Source organism: Girardinichthys multiradiatus, chromosome 6 (assembly GCF_021462225.1).
Source record: "Girardinichthys multiradiatus isolate DD_20200921_A chromosome 6, DD_fGirMul_XY1, whole genome shotgun sequence".
Lineage (NCBI taxonomy): Eukaryota > Metazoa > Chordata > Actinopteri > Cyprinodontiformes > Goodeidae > Girardinichthys > Girardinichthys multiradiatus.
In genome coordinates, this window is record NC_061799.1 from 35,999,065 (window position 1) to 36,017,289 (window position 18,225).

An 18,225-nucleotide genomic window follows, 5' to 3' on the forward strand; every position below is an offset into this window, starting at 1 on the left:
GAAGAAAGAAGAAGGAAGGAAGGACATACAGAAGGAGAGAAGGTTTGAGGACAGAACATTAGCTCAAGTCTTTATTCTGCCTTAATTAGCTGAATGCATTTTGTTTTTTTGTTTGTCAACCCACAGTTTAGTCCAAAGACCAAAACCTTTTGACTTTAATACACTTCACCACCATAGTGATCACCCCTAAAATATTTCCTCTTTTATTCATTCCTTATATCTCACAAAGGAGTAAAGCTGACATTGTGCCCCCAGTGAGGAGCCAAAAGACTCCCAACAATAATTGTGGACTCTACAAGTAGCTTAAAAACAATAGTGCTACAGAGATCATATTATATGTTAACATATTTTTAAGAAGCAAAGAAAAAGAAATCAAATAAATGTAAAGTTGAGTGAACACTTTGTGTCTGTTTTTGGTTAAAAAGTGAGATCCTACAATATTTTAGCAACCCATACACCATATGGACCATTTATTAAACTAATTTGAAGTTCGTCTAGCTGTAGTACATTTCCTTGTCCGCCTCTGAATAAAATTTACATGTATATTACATGATTAAAACTTCTACCGGAATAAACTTCTCTTTTAAAGCTACTACTTGTTGAACCAATGGATTATTACATCAAATTTGATCTGTGCACAAAATGACCTGAACCTGTCCACGCTTTGCTTTGTGGGTTTTTCTCCCAGCATAGAAACAGTATGTAAGTCTAAAAGTCTAAAAATCCAAATATTCTTTGGTACGTTGCAAGGATCTCTGTGGAGACCAGCAGCCTTTACTTCATGGTGAAAATCACTACTATACTCCGGTTGGAGCCATGTTGAATATTTTTTCATGCAAGGCATCAATATTACATCTCCACCAAGATCTACTGTGACCTTTTTATTTAGGATGAATCTCGTTTCACAAGGTTCTTCGTACCCCTACCCCTCATCGTATCCTGTGACATAGCTCTTAAAATACTCCTTCAAGAAGCTGATACAACATCATTTCTCCCCGATTCTTTGTATGTAAACATATAACTAAATAGCTACATGTGTGAGTGGATCTGCAGATCTCAGTCCCATTTATAGTAGTGTTTGTAAAAAAAATCTCAGTTTTTAACGACTGGAAAGGCTTTCCCCTTTGCCCTCCTTGGACAAACACTGATGCAATCAAGAGCCCTACTTCAGATCGAGGAATTTATGCCCGGCGGGGCTCTGGCCCTCGATGGTCAGCAGAAAATACTAAATTAAAAATGCAAAGGTTCTTAATTCCGCACACAAATCAGAATACACTGCTCATATTTTGGAAAAAACTGTAATATATTTTGAAATCAACCTCTACCGCTTGTGTTTGGGAATCTACGTTAGCACCATAGTGTGTACACTAATGTCAGCTCATGCTAGAAAGAGAGTTTTTAACAATACATTGTTTTCCAAGTAAGGGGGTTACAATAATAATATTTCAAAGAACTGTTTGGCTTGTTTGTGGTCATTTCCAGATGTCACACTTTGCATGCCAATAAGATATTCAGTCTGCTGGAGGGAGTCTTACTTTAGTAGATGCCCACAAATAACACTTAACAGAGTTTTATTCAATATCTACTTTCAAATGATTGCGCTGTTTTTCTAGAAGAACTACATTAAAGTCACAGTTGTCAGTATGCCATACCACATTTTATTGCGCCGCAAAGACTACTCGTACCAGCAGCCAATAAAACCATAATCAGAGTTTATCATCAAATATAAAGTTGGAGCTACTGAGTTGATCTGGCCCTGAACAACAATCATTTCTAAACATCTTAAAATGTAGGAATAAGGGCTAATAAGGGGGAAGGGTGAGATGGGGTTCAGCTTTAGACATTACAGGTGTTTAGGTACCAAACCACACCAAAAAACCTTTCTAACAGTCTTCAATGAACTGAACACAGAAGCAACTTTTATTGTTGCCCTATGACTTAATTTATCTATAATCTACAATTAACCCCAGATAGGTAAAAATCGGTGATGAATGTATCATTAGTATTACATTTAAATCTTGTATACTGTAAAACCCTGCCTTTTCTTGGATAAGCACCTTTTATTTCTATATACATACAGAGAATTTTCCTACAGTTAAAAGACTCCGATGTGTTGTAGGCCAGTGTAAAACAGGCCGCAGTCAAGATCAATGCAGACAGTGAGGGGCAAGGGGTGAAACGGGATTCACCCAAAGAGGTTAAAGGTGTTTAAGCTACAATCCAGACCTAAAATTTTATTCTAACACATTTTGAGCCGAACGTCTTGTATGATTTGAACACAAGCCCAACTTCATATAACAAGCCATTATTTAACTCTTGTACGTTAAAATGTTAAGCAAGCAGGTGAAGGTCAGTGATGATGTATTATTATTATTATTATTACAGTTAAATCTCAACACCACCTCACACCATAAGATAATGCCTCTCCAGAATACATATATTTCATTAATACGTATATAAATGTTTTCTAACAGGTAAAAGGAATGAATTGAACTATTATCCTAAGTGCTAATTGAATTATGATCTAAAAGAATGCTTTAATAGTACAGCCCAAGCGGGCAAGTCAGTGATTAGGGTATAATTACTATCACATTTGAATCCTAATGACAAATTATATATTTTCTCTGATAAATACATGAAATTCATATATAATTCAAAATAAAAAATGATTTTCCAACGTTTCTGATATGTTGTAGACCTTAATTCGGAGAAAAGGGGGTAAAACGGGATTCAGCCTTAGAGATCGCAGGCGTTTAAGCAACAAAATAGATCAAAAAACCTTCTTGGGCAAAATGTATACTGAAAATCGTCTAGAAATTTAATATAAACCCAACTTTGCCCATTATCCTAAGTCATAACTGAATTATTATCTAATTTAGTCAGCAAAGTCAGTGATCAGGGGTATCATTATAATTTATAAATCTTGACGTTAAGATCCTGCCTGACTTTAATTTCCATTCACATGCAGAGAATTGTCCTGCAGTTAAAAGGACTCTGACATGTTGCAGGCCTTTTTAAAACAGACCACAGTTAAGATCAATGCCATGCAAGGCCTTGCAGCAAAACAAATCATCAATAGGCCTATGTCGATCACAACCTCTTTCCCTTATGCATGAAACAGGAAACCATTTTTTTTTTTTTTTTTTTTAAGCACACTCAGATTCCCACATAAATAACTGTGCCTCTTAACAAACAAACAAACAAAAAATGGACCAGACAAATGCAAGATATTAGCAGGTTTGCATGGTGGTACAGGGCCCAACAGGCGCTGCAGTGGCAGCAGGCTGTGTACCGGCCTCGGCGTTGTAATTCATTATCACAGTAGCCATAAAGGACAGCATTAAATGTTATTTTCTGTGCGGGTTTAATGCGCAGCACTCACTCAGCGTTGAAGCCGTTGACGTGTAGAATCCTCATCTGCTTCACAATGGTGCTTTTTCCGGACTCTCCCGCACCTTCGACAGAAACAAAACGTAAAAAATAAAAATAATACCACACATTTAGCGCTAAGCGACAACATCCTGACCACCTATTAGGGGATAAATGCGTTTAGAGAGGAGGGGTAAATGATTAAGGCAGTTAATTGTAGGCTGTGGAGCTTCCATCAATATCCACCCCCATGACATATTATTGCTGTCAAAGAAATACGGCTACGTGTTCGGTAAACGAAACGGATTAATCCACATTTTAAAAACCCAGCCACCGCGTTTAGATTAGCCTTACCCAGTAATAAGAGCCTGTGTGTCGCTTTATACGCTTGTCGCTCCTTCTGCAGCTGCTTTTCTATCTTTTTATTAGCTTCTCGTTGTGCCTTTTCGTCGATGCGTTGGTCTTCAGTCTTGCTGTTGCCCAAACAACCCATCTTCCGTCACCCTCAACCCTTCCTTGTGGAGTCGTTAAAAAATAATATCAAAATGACAACCGGGGGAGGACGACGGGGTTCTTTTTGTGAAGAAATAACACCAACAGCGAGTGTGCCGTAAAAAAAAATAATAATAATTTAAAAAAAATCTCTGCGAGGCTTCTCTCCGTCCGTCCGTCCGTCGGAGGGAGGAATATGTTCCCCCGTTACAATTCCGCTTCAGCCGCAGCAGACCGACATCCGCACCGACGAAGAACGACCGCTCGATTCACCGAGGAAATATTTTAAATACACACATAAATAAGAACAGAGAGAGAGAGAGGGGGTATTTGAATTTCTGGGAATCCGGTCAACTGTTCCTATCACGTCTCCAGCCCCTCTCCTCTCTCAGTGGTTTTTTTTTTTTTCCTGTCTGAATTTCTACCAGTACTTCTGTCTCTTTAACTCAGCACTGCCTCTCTCTGTGGCACCAGGAAGTAGCCGCGGACCGTGGAGGTGGAAAACAAACCTCCGGTAAACTGTAACGTTAACAACCAGCCCTCGGATTGAATTTTTGTTTTTTTAACTCGGCGAAGTTAAAAAATAAAAATAAAAACAGAGGAGCTGTTCCACATTTAGCCCAATGATATTCTAATATACGAGTAAAACAATAGCAGGGGTGGAAGGCCAGACGCCTCTTTACAAGCGGGGCTGGGTCTCTGTCTGCTGGTGAGATAGCCCTGACTCACACTGGTAACCTGTTGACAAGCTTCCTGTACGTACTGGGTTTAACTGGACTTTATATTGCATATTAAATATATTATTACTAATGTCATACTTATTTAATATTTAATTCATGTAAATAAGTTATATATACACTACCAGTCAAAAGTTTTAGATACACTTTCTCACTGAATGGGTCTCTTTATTTTCATGACTATTTACATTGTAGATTTAGTTTGCTACATGATTCATTCAGTGTCTTCAGTGAGAATCTATGTACAATGTAAATAGTCATAAAGATAAAGAAAACCAGTAAATGAGAAACGTGTTTCAAAACTTTTGACCGGTAGTGAATATATACACATACACACACATATGTATGAATATATGTATGTGTATACACACATATATAAACTGTATATATATATATACATACAACAAACACTCAAGGTGGCTTTGGTATACAACAAAGGACAAATAGGCAGAAAATTAAATCTATCTATACCCATGTGAGAAAAACGAGGACACCACATTAAATATCTAGATATTTATTAAAACGTTTTCACATATCAGCGTCTTATCTAATTTTTTTGTTTATCTCTGGGAAAGGAAGTGATTTCATTACAGGTTAACACAAAAATTTACTTCATTAAAATGTATTCATTAAACAAACGAATGCATCAAAAATTTGTATTCCAGCTGAGGAAAAAGTTAGGACGTTCTATCCCCATAACAGCTAGTGTTACCCCCTTTGGTTGAAGTAACTTCAATGAGATGCTTCTTGTAGCAATCAGCTGAGATCTTTGGGGGTTTCTTCCTTGTACAGGTTGTTTCAAGTGACCCCACAGCATATCAATTAAAGCATTTCTGCTTTAATATTATTTACAAACGGTCTCAGATTTAATTCCACCCTTTGATACATGGTAGGATTCATGGTCGATTCTATGATGGTGAGCTGGTGGTCAGGTCCGGCTATAGCAAAGCATTCACCAACCATGATCCTTCCAGCTCCATGCTTCACGGCTGGAATGAGGTTATTTCCCTGGAATGCTTTATTGAATGCCAAATGTCCTCCATTCTGGTGTCCAAATAATTAAATTTTAGACACAGTTTGGCCTTCATGTCACTCTTAGAGAGCAATGGCTTCCACCTCGCACACTTCCTATGAAAGTTAAAGTTATTGTCTCTTTTTGACTTTATAGGCACTTTCATATTAACAGTTGCAAGAGCCTGCTGTGGGTCCCATGATGACATCTTAGTGGTTTTTGGAGTCTTCTTTTAGAATCTTGCAGTCTGCTTTGAAGGTGAACTTGCTTTGACGGTCAGACCTGTACATGTTGGCAGTTGTTCTGAATGTCCTCCACATGTAGACTCATTTCTGCACAGGGAAATGGCGGATTTCCAATCATGCTGAGACTTCTTTAAATCCCTTACCAGATGTATAAACCGCTGCAAACTTCTTTCTGAAAGTCTTAAAGCAAATTTTCAAAATGCTGAGAAACGATGTTCTCACCATGTGCACCTGATCTGATGCCCCTCTGTGGGATATTAGGATGGAAAAAATGTGGGGGTGACCTAATACGAAATAGCTCTTTCATTACATTTCACAAAAAGTTTTAAAAGGTCTTATTATATACCTTTAAATCTATCTATCTGTCCATCCATTTGACTATGTATCAGTTTCATTGAAAAGTACAGTACAGGTGTGTTAAGCACTTAAGTAAATATGTTCTATTCAAAAATATTAAAAACAATCCAGCAGTCACTTATTCTGTACCTGTAAGAAATTTAGCTTAAAAAGAAGATCTATGTTCTCACTGCAGTTCAGGGCAGATTTCACACTATAAGTGAGCATCAACGTTTTATGCTGAACGTGGTATAAAAATATATCCTACACCTGCTTTACTGTGTCAATTACACAGGTGTGGTTACGTCTTGCACAACTGAATAGAGGTTTGCAATAAAGGTACTCTGTCTGAGATTTAAGGCAGCCTGAAATGTAGGGGGGTTTTTACAGTTGTAGCTGAAGAGGAGAGCCAACTACAGCTGCCTTATACTGTAAACTGTTGCGCTGAAACGGCATCACACACATATGCCGATAAAGAAGGAAACAAGAGAAACATTTATCAGTAAAAAATGTGTTTTAAAACTTTACTAGAAGAAAAAGTTCTGTACTTGAGTACATTTCAACAAATAGACACCTGATGAATTATATTTCAATGTAATGCAGTTTTTGAGATGTTTCTTAATATAAAACATCCGTATGAGACAACACATTTCACAATTAATGCCACTCCTGGTCAAGATCTTACTTAAAATAAATTGTTTTTATAAACATTGTGATCCCAAGAGTGAGATTTTTTTTTTTACCTCCTTTCCCATCTACCTGACTGCAGATATTGGCAAAAAACTTGATCCAGCCTTGTTTTAACTGTTTTAGGATGGACTTTGTTTAAACTTCAGTAGTGCTTTCAAAGTGATTGAACTGGATTACATTTTATACCAGTTTCAGCCCCTTTTATTTTCCTTTTAATAAATTACACAGATTTGAAAATGTACTTTCATCTTGAGAGCAACAAAGTACTATCTCAATCAAATTATATCATAAAACAACAAAGTAAAATCCATAAAACACACACACACACACACACAGAGGGACTCTATTGCAAAATGTGGACACCTGAAAATGTCCTTTTAGATCTGTTACATCACCATGAAGCAGTAATCAACCCTACCACGAAATACAAAGTCCAACAAGCACAGCACAAGAACATGTTAATAAAGCCTTAGGCAACAAGATGCAAAACAGCCTCATAAATTTACTCTGTATGAGACTCCAAAGCCAGAGACAGTTAACACACCTGCCTGGCCTACTGTAGGCCCCACCTTAGCAAATACAAAGAGATCATCTGGATAAATAATTGCTCAGGGCAACACTTATATTTGCTTTCCTCAAAAATATTTACCTGCCACTGACTACCAAACACATCAATCCAACACATAAAAAATGACTTATCTCAGGGACCCTACTCAAAAAATATAGACCTCCCATACGGCACCCTCCTCGATTCCTGACCCCCTGGAAAAGATCTGTAAGAAGCCCAGGTGAGGCTACAGTCCTCAACGCAGTTGTCTCCGGTTCGATTCCTGGCCCTGGGCCATTTGCTGCATACTTTCCCCTTCTCTCTCTGCCCTTCATCCTGTCCAACTGCTAATGAATAAAGGCCACTAGTGTCCAACAAAAACCTTTCAAACAAAAAGAAGTTATTTTTTACAGAATCATGGTGCCACATTTATTGGCAACCCTAAAAGTTTTATAAAATAAATATACAGTCCTGGGAGAAAGTATTTCCCCCCTTACAGAATTATTTCTGTTTTGCTTTTTGGTCACACTTAAATGTGTCAAAGTACTTTTAATATCAGACAAACATAATCTAAATGAGTGCAAGAAAGGAGGGGAGGAAGGAAGGACACAAGGGAGAAAAGAAAGAAATGGTAAATGGACTGAACTTATATAGCACTTTTCCAGTCATACAGACCACTCACAGCACTTTACACTAGAGCCACATTCACCCTATTGCACACACACATTCATACACAGCTCAGTAGGCAACTTGAGGTTAAGTGCCTTGCCCAGCACTTTGACATATGGCAGCAGGAAGCTGGAATCAAACCCACAACCTTCTGATTGCAAGACAACTACTATTCCTACTGAGCCACAGTCGCCTCTGATGGAAGGACATGAGTGATGGAGGAAGGAAGGATGGATGGATGGATGTATGGAGGGAAGAAATGAAGGAACGGGGGAATGGCAAAAGAGATAGACTGAGCGAGGGAGGACGAAAAGAGAGACACAAAGTGGAAAATAAAAACACTCTTTCATACTCTTGATGTCTTTTCCCATACTTATCCAGACCTTGATAAAGGATAAAATTTCAATAGTTTGAGACTTTGTAGGAATTCTGCACTCAGGAACTGTTCACCAGACCCAAACACAACATTCTTCCATGGCCACAAGAGCCCAAAACCCCAAATCCTATAGGACAACTGTGAGGTGGAAACTTAACACAAGACCAAGGACTCTGGACCATCTAAAAAGATTATTCAAAGAGGAGAGCTCAGAAATCCCTTTAAATGGATGATAAAACCTTGTGAAAGGTTAGAGGAGTAGACTAAGTGTTGCCCAATTGGGAAAAGCCGGTAACAGCAAAAAACAGTTGTCTCAAATGTTTGGCACAAGTGATTTAGTTAAAAACAACAATTTGTTCATGTTCATGCTTTTTCAACATTTTTTACTGTGACTTGCCACTACAATAGCATGCGGTGGTAACTGCAAAGGGTGAGGTAACTGTTAATTACACTTACTGAAAGGACAGAATGATCTTTATGTTGTACTGTGTAGTGGAAGTAAGAAACATTTACTTAAGTTTCAGGCCTAAAACTGAATTCAGCAACAACCTTGCAGTGAAAGTCCCGGTTTAGTTGAGGCAACAAAAAAAAGTGTGCTGCGTGTGTCACTTTCAGCTCACCGTGGTTTCCTTTCACACAAGATGTGGTGTGGTTTGTTCATTAGCCATCACTTCGCTCTACACCATGACAACCTTTGTGTTATATGTAGGTGAGGTTCTGTTGTTATTTCATTAAAGGGGGACTTGATAAAACCTACCTGTGCTACAGAAAGTAACCCTTCTACATTTGTTAGCAATAAACACGTGGTCTCAGCATGGCATATAATACTGACAATACTTGCCTGTAGTGACATTTTGGAGCATGCAAACGAACCCTAAAACCCTCAGTCACAATGTAGTGGTTTGATTACAAAACCACTATTAGTGCTCTGCAACTCTGATTAAAAAAAAATTGAAAGATCCAGTTTCCCCACCTTAAAGAAAGCAAGGTCAAAACCAGTAACTGATCCACACTTCCCTCTAGTGTTTAGGGGGAGTGTTGCATGTGTGCTGTGGCTCCATTTCAATGATGCGTAAATCGTTGTCCATTAAAGGAAGCGTGGTGGTATTTATATTTAGCTCGTTGTGGCTTCCTCTTAACTACACAAACAGGGTGTGAAACGTTTTTTTATTTATTAGCTGTGCATTTTGATCTCTACCTTACTAAAAAACGTTTTTAGAGTAAGTTTTACTTGGTGGTTTCCATCTGCTCTCTATAGCAAAAAATGCCTGTTTTCACATTTATCCATCAGGTTTCTTTAAGTGCATCGAGCTGAGTACTCAGTGCAATGTAATTTCCAAGAGTCAGAATGATGTAAAAAAATGAATAATTAAAAAAAATTCACATAAAACTTCTGCTTGAAAACAGTTTTAAAAGCCACAGGTTTAAAAGCCACCAACATGTGTGAAAATTGTAAAACAAGAGTTTTTATTGGGATAACTAAACATTTCATGAAATATCTTCTTTTTTTAAATTCCTGCTTAACCCTTGGTTTGCTGGTGTCTCTATAGCCATTGATGGGATAGAGGTCTTCAAGTCACCAGTTTACCGCAGGGCACCAAAGAGACACACAACTGTGCATCCAAGAGTAATTTAGAATGTTGTAATAACCGAACATGTATAGATGGTAAACATGCCAACTCCATGCAGAAAAGGGCCTGGTAAAAATTGAGCCCAGGACCTTCTTGCTGTGAGACAACAGTGCTGATACTTGCACCACCCTGCAGCCCACTATGACAGTCCTCCATCGATAGTCTATAGCTACTTTTTCCTTAACAGGGTTGCAAGGGGTCGGGGGGGGGGGGGGTGTACCATGGACAGAGCCCCAGTAACTCACAGGGTAAAATACCATGCACACCAAGGGCTAAGGGCTATTTAAAGAAGCTAGTGTTTGGATGCACAGGGAGAACATGCAGAAAAGGTCCTGCCTGGGATATGAACCCAGGACTTTCTCGATACAAGGCAACAGTGCCAACAACTGCAAGCCCGTGCTGCCAATGATGAAACATAACAAATTAGTGAACGTCACTTCTATTTAGGACCCAGTTCTCTGCAGTCATAAACAGGTTAAAACTCAGTCATGCAGATCCATCCATTGTCTTCTGCTTATACAAGGTCAAGTCCAAGAAGTAAAAGGTCCAATAGGGAACCCCAGACATCCCTCTCTCATGAACAAAATCTCTGCAGCTCCTTATAGGAGACTCCAAAGTGTTCCCAAGGTGTTGTCCATCCAGCAAGTTCTACATCTCCTGCAGATTCTCTTGTCACCTGGATATACCTGAAACGCCACCACAAGACGGCACCCAAGATGCATCCTAATCTGATGCCTGAACCACCCTAAAGTTTACACTTAGAACCAAGGTCCCCAACTCTGGTCCTCAGGGCCTACAGATCTGCATGTTTTAGATTTATCCCTGTTCCAGCACACCTGTTCCAAAAAGGACTATACCTTCTCTGCATCAAAGTTCTGCAGAACCTGTTCAGGTCTGTGACAACAGCGCCATTGGGTTCAACTCCTTCTTCATCAAACCACACCAGAGCGGCTCCCCTCAATACTGTAAACAAAGTCCTTATCAATCTTGCACTCCACCCTACAATTACCTGGGTACCTGTCCTCGAGACTTAACCTTGACCAAGAGGTGAGCAGGCCATCGTCTGCCAATTGAGAACTAGACTTAGAAAAGCTGCCTCTCATCCCTGCTGCTTCACACCTGGCTTTGAACCACTCCAGTGAAGGATGAACGCTATAGTTTGAAGCTATCATATACCAAAGACAAAGAGTTTCTCAACTAAAACGCCCTACTGTCCTTGACTATGCCTCAAAAATTGGTGTTGGCTTCCAGCTGATATTGTGGACACAGTTCTTGCTTTGGTTAAGAGGGCGACCTGATGGGCCTCTGGACCTGGAGGTCCATCGAAGACGGACCAAGATGAAACGCCACATCGTTTTGACTAAATTGAGAACCATCCAACTTGTTACCAGCAAACACTACCTTCCTTAAGGCGAGCTAAATTTTATGTCAGTAAATGGTGGCTGCTGGTGCCAAAAAGACCCAAATTCACGTAAAAAGAGGCAACAAGCAGACATCTAGTTTATGGGGCAAATATGTCCCTCTTCATATTTTATCTGCTTCTCGAAGAAGCTCAATACACCAAGATGAGTCAATTACATTCTGCACATTTTACAACAGCATGGCTCTGTGTAAACCAATAAACCGACCAAAGCTCACAGACTTATCACCCAGCACAACTTGAACCATGTTCCTGACAAAAAACACAAAAACTCAGTATCTAAAATGTGACATGCCATGTTTGAATTGTTTACTGTGGATTAAATAACATTAAAAAGGAAATTTACAGTTTTAAAGCACTTCGGATGTGGCTAATTTCTAATGTGTCATAAAATTAAACTTTGATCTAAAATAAACTAAAAAATAATTTTCTGGAAGCTAACACTTGAATGAATGTAGAAAGCATCAATTGCACTCTGAGAGAAATTGATTTGATGCAGGTTAATTAAAATCAACATCTGAACCTAACATAGCATTTGTATTGGGCGTTGGGGTTCAACCTTTTATTATATTAATACCAAATATTTCTAAGGTTTTCTTTATTGATCTCCACCTGTTTGTATCTACATGGTTTGATTTTAAAGCTCTTTTTCACAGATTATTTTTTTGGTCAGAAGCAAAATTCTGTTTTAGTTTCTTTTTGCAGTTCTTGCAAAGTTCGGACTTTTTTACTGCAAGAACACTGCACTGGTGGTGTAGGGGTTAGCATGCGACCGCATATAGAGGCTATAGTCCTCAAAGCGGCTGTCCCAGGTTCAAGTCCCAACCTTGGCAACCTTTGCCAAATGTCTCCCCCTCCTTCCTGTCTGCCTACTGTCAAAAATAAAAGCCTCTAGTGCTGAAAAAATTCTTTAAAAAAAGTATTTTATCTTGAAAGTTGCTATCTAAATAAAAATGAACTTACTTAACTCCAGCAGCTTGGGTTTGTAAGATCCCTACAAATAGCTGGTAATCACTACTTAGCAGTGTAAAACTGCATTTTGAATTGTAACAAGGATATTGCAAAGTCTTGATTGGTAATACACACATTAAATATGCTCCAATACACAGGCTCTAAACAACAAATTTAATTTTAAACACCTTTTTTGTAGCCCAGAATATGACTGAAGCATGCACTGTATAAACGAGGCACCAGTCCAAACGATACCGTGCTAAATTTAGCATTGTTTAATTTTTTTCCTGGAAGAACTGCCTGCAGGAACAGAGGCTCTTGAAAAAAAAATTCATAAATTATATATTAAGCAAACTCGAAGAACAGGCCTGGTCCAATGTCCTTCAGATGTGGCGTGGTTCCCCTCCGATTGAGCTGATAGGGCAATACACATTGCACTCCCTGCTATCAGCATCATAAATATGACAATAACTCATGTTACAGTACCTTCTGTCAGCGGTGACAGTAACTGGGAGCTCACCGAGTAGCAAAGTTCAGCTCTAGTCAATGATAAAACTCATTTAGACAGAAGGAAAGTTCACTTGGCTCCAAAGGCGTGTGCCTCTGTACATGAGAGAGATTTTCCCAAAATCTGGTTTCCCACACAGGACGGCAGCTCAAAAACAACAAACAAATCAGACAGAGCTGCAGGATGGATACTCTCCGACTTGTCTGCTACGTCTTTTCAGTAATTCCAGTTTAACAAGCAGCCACTGTGACCACATGATGATGGGGATGAAGCTGATTTATGAAATGAAAGAGTAAAGGAAATCTAGGAAAGCTGCAACAGCTATTATCTATCAACAGCACAGAAACGGATCTAAAACACCAGACGACCAAGTCACTTCCTTTCCAAATAAATGATAGGAACCTCCATTTCAGTTCCTCGGTAGATGCTGCTGTAGTGAACTTTAAGGTCTGCAGGTGTGAGTGCTCAAAGTTAAAATAAGACATTTTCAAGCACTGTATAAAAAGACAAAACTGTTTTCCCTCACTGTCTGACAATCTTACCAAACGTTTCTGTTTTCAATCAGTTAAGATTACTAGAATTATTTCTGTTATCTAAATGCCAGAATAATGACAAAAGAACTGCTTAGTATTTCTTTCAAATTCAGAAGTTTAGAGACAGTAACATTTTTATGCTTTTGAACAGTTTTGGGAGATTTCAAATAATGATGGCATGGCTTTGTGGGCTCTGATAGGTTAGGACACAACATTTAAGATAAACAGAGGCACACCTGTAGATGTACTTTAAGGCAACACCTCAAACACACACCTTCCTTGAGTGACATCATGGAAAAATTAAAATGAATCAGCCAAGATATCAGGAAGAGAACCGTGAACCTCTACAAGTCTAATTCCTCCTTGGGCACAATTTCCAGATGCCTGAAGATGACACATTCATTTGTTTAAGCAACCATACAAGTATAAAAAGTATGGTAAAGTCCACCTTGTGAAGACGCTGGCTGAAGGTGGAAAATGGGTCACTCAGCAAGGAAGATGCCATTACTCCAAAAGCAACATAGAAAGTCAGACAATAGTTTGCAAATACGCTCAGGGACACATACCTTATTTTTTGGAGCCACCATCCCAACTGTGAAGTATGGGGGTGGCCGCATCATGTTGTGTGGGTGTTTTGCTGCAGGGAGGACTGGTGCATTTAACAAAATAGATGAGATCATGAGGAAAGAGCATTATGTGGAAATATTAAGGCAAAGGCAAGACATCAGCCAGGAAGTTAAAGCTTGGGCTTTCTAAAGCTAGGCCTTCTAAAAGGATAATGACCCATAATGCCACACATTAGTTACAAAGGACAACAATGTCAATGTTTTGGAGTGGCCATCACTAATTCCTGATCTCAGAGCTGAGAAGATGTGTGTGAGCAAGCTGGCCTACAAGCCCGACTCTGTTACACCAGTTCTGTCAGGAGGAATGGACCAAAATTCCAGCAAACGATTGCGGAAAGATACCTTAAACATTTGAGTCCAGCAATTTAAAACGCAATTCTACCAAATACTAGAGGAATTTATATAAACTTCTGAATTAATAGAAAAAAACTCTCTCTCTGCTTATTCTGACATTTAGCAAATAGAAATATTTTTGCAATCCTCACTGACCTAAAACATGAAATGTTTAGTCTGATTTAACGGCAGACAGACTGTAAAACAATTGTGCACATTTTAGACAGTATCTGTTATCTTCTGCTTTGAACTGCATTTTACTGTTTCCGTAGAAGCCCACATCCTAAATCTCTGTTCAAAGGGTTTTGATTTTACTGAAATTATACAACAGTTTCGGGTTTCCATCTTAAACTCAAAGTTAGACTTTGAAATTCGAAAGGCATCTTAACTTCCCTCACCTTGCCTGTGGGATTATAAAGCCAAAGCAATTATACTCCTAAGAAACCTCCTATTGAACTGTTATATAAGCAGTTATAAACTAAAGCAAATAATTATTTCAGCTTTGTAAATCATTGACTGATAGTTTGACTTGTGGAAAGAAGTTGAAATATTTGTCACAACCACTGTTTCCAAACACCAAAGATTCAGATTTTAATTAACAGACTAAAAGGTAAGTTGATGAATTTCTAATTACATGCCTATATGAATGTCTCAAATGTTCTTGTTTTGAAAGCTTGTCTCACTGGAGAGGTTGATGAATGTGATAGATCTACAGGTTTGAAGAAAAAGCTTGACCAAGTCAGTAAGTCAGAGGAGTATCTCCTTCTGAAACATGTAAAATGCATCTCAACAAACTTTTTTTTCAGTTTTTCCAGTTTCACCAAGCAGGTCGATTAAGGCACGTTTATCTGTGGTCCAATTCTGCTAGTACAGTGGGTGAATGGAGCCAAATAGTAAAAAATAATTAACACCATCCTGTGCCGCTAAGACTTATCTCTACTTGATGACATGATTTACAAATAAGACACCTTGGCAGTAAGATGTGTATTAGAGATAAAAAAAAAAGGTCATGAATGGATTTAATTTTTATGATTTAATTAACTTGTATGGTGCAGTTAAAATGTATCCATAAACCATCCCTTTCAGCAGTAAGAATCTCTTTTTTCCTTCCTTTCCTCCTTCTAGGATGTGTTTGCACATAGGAATGCATGCTTGGTTTTGTTCATCAGCTTGCCTTCATCACAGGGTCATAAAATAATTTCCAGATCAATAACTTTTGGGTAGCTGGGGGACAAAAGGCCTTAAGCTCTTTAAAAAGTAGCTGTGAAACTGAATCAACCAGCAATTCATATACACTCACCAGCCACTTTAATAGGTTCAAAATACTTTTACTGGTTTGGACTCCTTTTCGCATTCAGATATGCCTTAATTCTTTGTGGCATAGATTCAACAAAGAGTTTGGTCCGTATCGACGTGACGGCGTTGCTGCAGATTTATTGGGTGCACATCAATAATGCAAATATTTTGTTCCATCACATCCCAAACACGCTTTATCGGATTAAGATCTAGTGACTGTGGAGGCCATTTGAGTACAGTGAACCTACTGTCATAGTTATCAGAAGATGGGTAGACTGTCTTCATAAAGGGATGGATGTGGTCAGCAGGCATACTTAAGTAGGTTGTGGAGTTTAGACCATGCTCAATTGGTGCTAAGGAAAAATATAAGTCAATTCATTACACCACCACCACCAGCCAGAATAGATCCATGCTTTCATGTTGTTTAAGACAACTTCTGGCCCTGCAGTCTGATTATATTGCACATAAAATCTAGGCTCATTTAAACCAGGCAATTCTTCCAGTCTGTTATTGACAATTTTGGTGAGCCCGTATGAATTATAGGCTCAGTTTGCTGTTCTTAGCTGACAGGAGTGGCACCTGGTTTGAAAGGCTGTTGCCTTTGAATCACCTCTAACCAGTTTCTCCATTCTCCTCTGACCGCACACATCAAAAAGGCATTTTCATCCACACAACTGCCATTCACAGGACATTTTCTCTTTTTTAGATCATTCTCTGTAAAACCAAAGACACGGTAGTGTGTGAAAATTCCAGTAGACTAGCCCATCTGGCACCGACAACCGTGCCAAATTCAAAGTCACTTACTTCCCCTTTCTTCCTCATTCTGATGTTCATCCCGCAAATCATCTTCACTACATCCAGAAGCCTAAATGCACTGATTTTCTGACAAGATTTTGGCTGATTCACTGTTTGTGCTAACATGTAACTAATAAAGTGGCTCCTGAGTGTATACCCTCTAATTTCTTTGTTCTTTTATTGTTTTCTTAGTTTTTTAGAGGTCTCTCTGGTTCCAGGTAAAATTCCCTTCAGCAGTTCTTACCTACATTTCTAAAGAACATGTTTATTTCATACCCATAAACAAACAGTCATTCCTGTGTACATATTTACTTTTTTGTAGTTCTGTAGTTAAGTATTTTCATAAACGATGGAGATAAATTGTCATAAAGCTGACAAAATCTCATGTATAATTTTAATTTAACTGCTTTATTCAATATTATAATGACTGTTCCCTGTTTGGGATAGTTCACTCTTATGGAATATGAGATATGTTGTTCTTGATCATTTCAAATAGAAATTATTTAATTATATATATATTTTTCAAATTTGACATTTTTTGGGATCACAGGGCTTTGAAAAAAAATAACGATACTGTGGGCTTTGGATGTTTAAAAAGGTGTTTTGAAGCCTGTGTTGTTTGTCACTGTGTGGCACCAGGGAACAAATATTCCTAAGAGGCATACTTCTCCCTCTGTCCTAACTATATGCATATTTGTTGCCTACAAGAGGAATAAAATAAACTTATGAAACATGAATTTGTGCCTTTTGTTTGACTTAACGGAGCCCTCATAATAGTTTAAAATGCTGCTTTACGTATGTAGTAGTGCTAGCTTGAACAAAACAATAGGCTTCAGCCGTGCTTTATGCATTTTCTCTAAATAACGTAGCAACTGCTAACTTTTTGTTAAGATCTTCTCCTATGAAAGCAATAAAATTTTACTTGCAACTTTTATTTTTTAAGTATCTGTTTAGCTATGCTGCTGTACCACACATCCTTCTCAACGCTCGTGTACCTAGCTTTAATGTCACAGTCTTGTGTCTTTTCCATTTTGAAGAGTGGCTATGTGAAATGGCCCTCTGTGTCAAGTTGTATTTATACTGCAAACAAACAGAAACTCATAAATTACTAATTAAGGTTCACTGACACGATAATAACATATCAAGGTAAATTATAAATGGGAAAAATGCTTTATTTAAATATATTTTAAAGGAATTATTACTGGCGCCACTAACTCTGGCAACGGTAATTTTGTAAAAACATGTTTCTTAAAATCTCACTGACCAAAATACCTTAACATTACAGGTTGAATTTTGCTTATTCTTTTCCAATAAAATACATGGTACTGTAACTTGTTTTTTATTAACAAAAAACTGCTTTGTCATAGTTGGTAGATAGTGAACAGAGGATTAACCTCACAAAAAGACATTATCAGTTCTGCCCTCTGACAGTTATATCTGTGATGTATCTAATCAGTCTAATCAGTGACACTTCGTTTTGTGATGTTAGATTTTTCCGTCTGTGTGCAAAAACATGGCACACCCACAGCTGAGCATAAGTTTCTGACTACCTGAACATAACACGTCCAAGTTTAGCTGGTTAACAGCCTAAACATATGAAGGTATCGTCTGAATCGCTATATGGCATTTATCCAGGTCAGCCTTACGTTTTACAGCAAG

General features: G+C 38.3%; 1 protein-coding gene across 2 annotated transcripts in view; it reads right to left on the bottom strand.

Moving 5' to 3' along the window:
- The window catches only part of gnal (guanine nucleotide binding protein (G protein), alpha activating activity polypeptide, olfactory type), a 79,331-nt gene that overhangs the window by 51,110 nt on the left and 9,996 nt on the right, over positions 1–18,225 (bottom strand). The window contains exons 1-2 of one of the 2 annotated variants that reach the window (XM_047367356.1): positions 3,724–4,310; positions 3,383–3,455 (exon numbers count right to left, since the gene is read on the bottom strand). In XM_047367356.1, the coding sequence (XP_047223312.1) occupies positions 3,383–3,455; positions 3,724–3,862 (212 nt within the window). In that variant the 5' untranslated portion in view covers positions 3,863–4,310. Of the gene's footprint in view, positions 1–3,382; positions 3,456–3,723; positions 4,311–18,225 lie in introns of those variants that run through there. The other variant, XM_047367355.1, reaches the window with a different exon arrangement.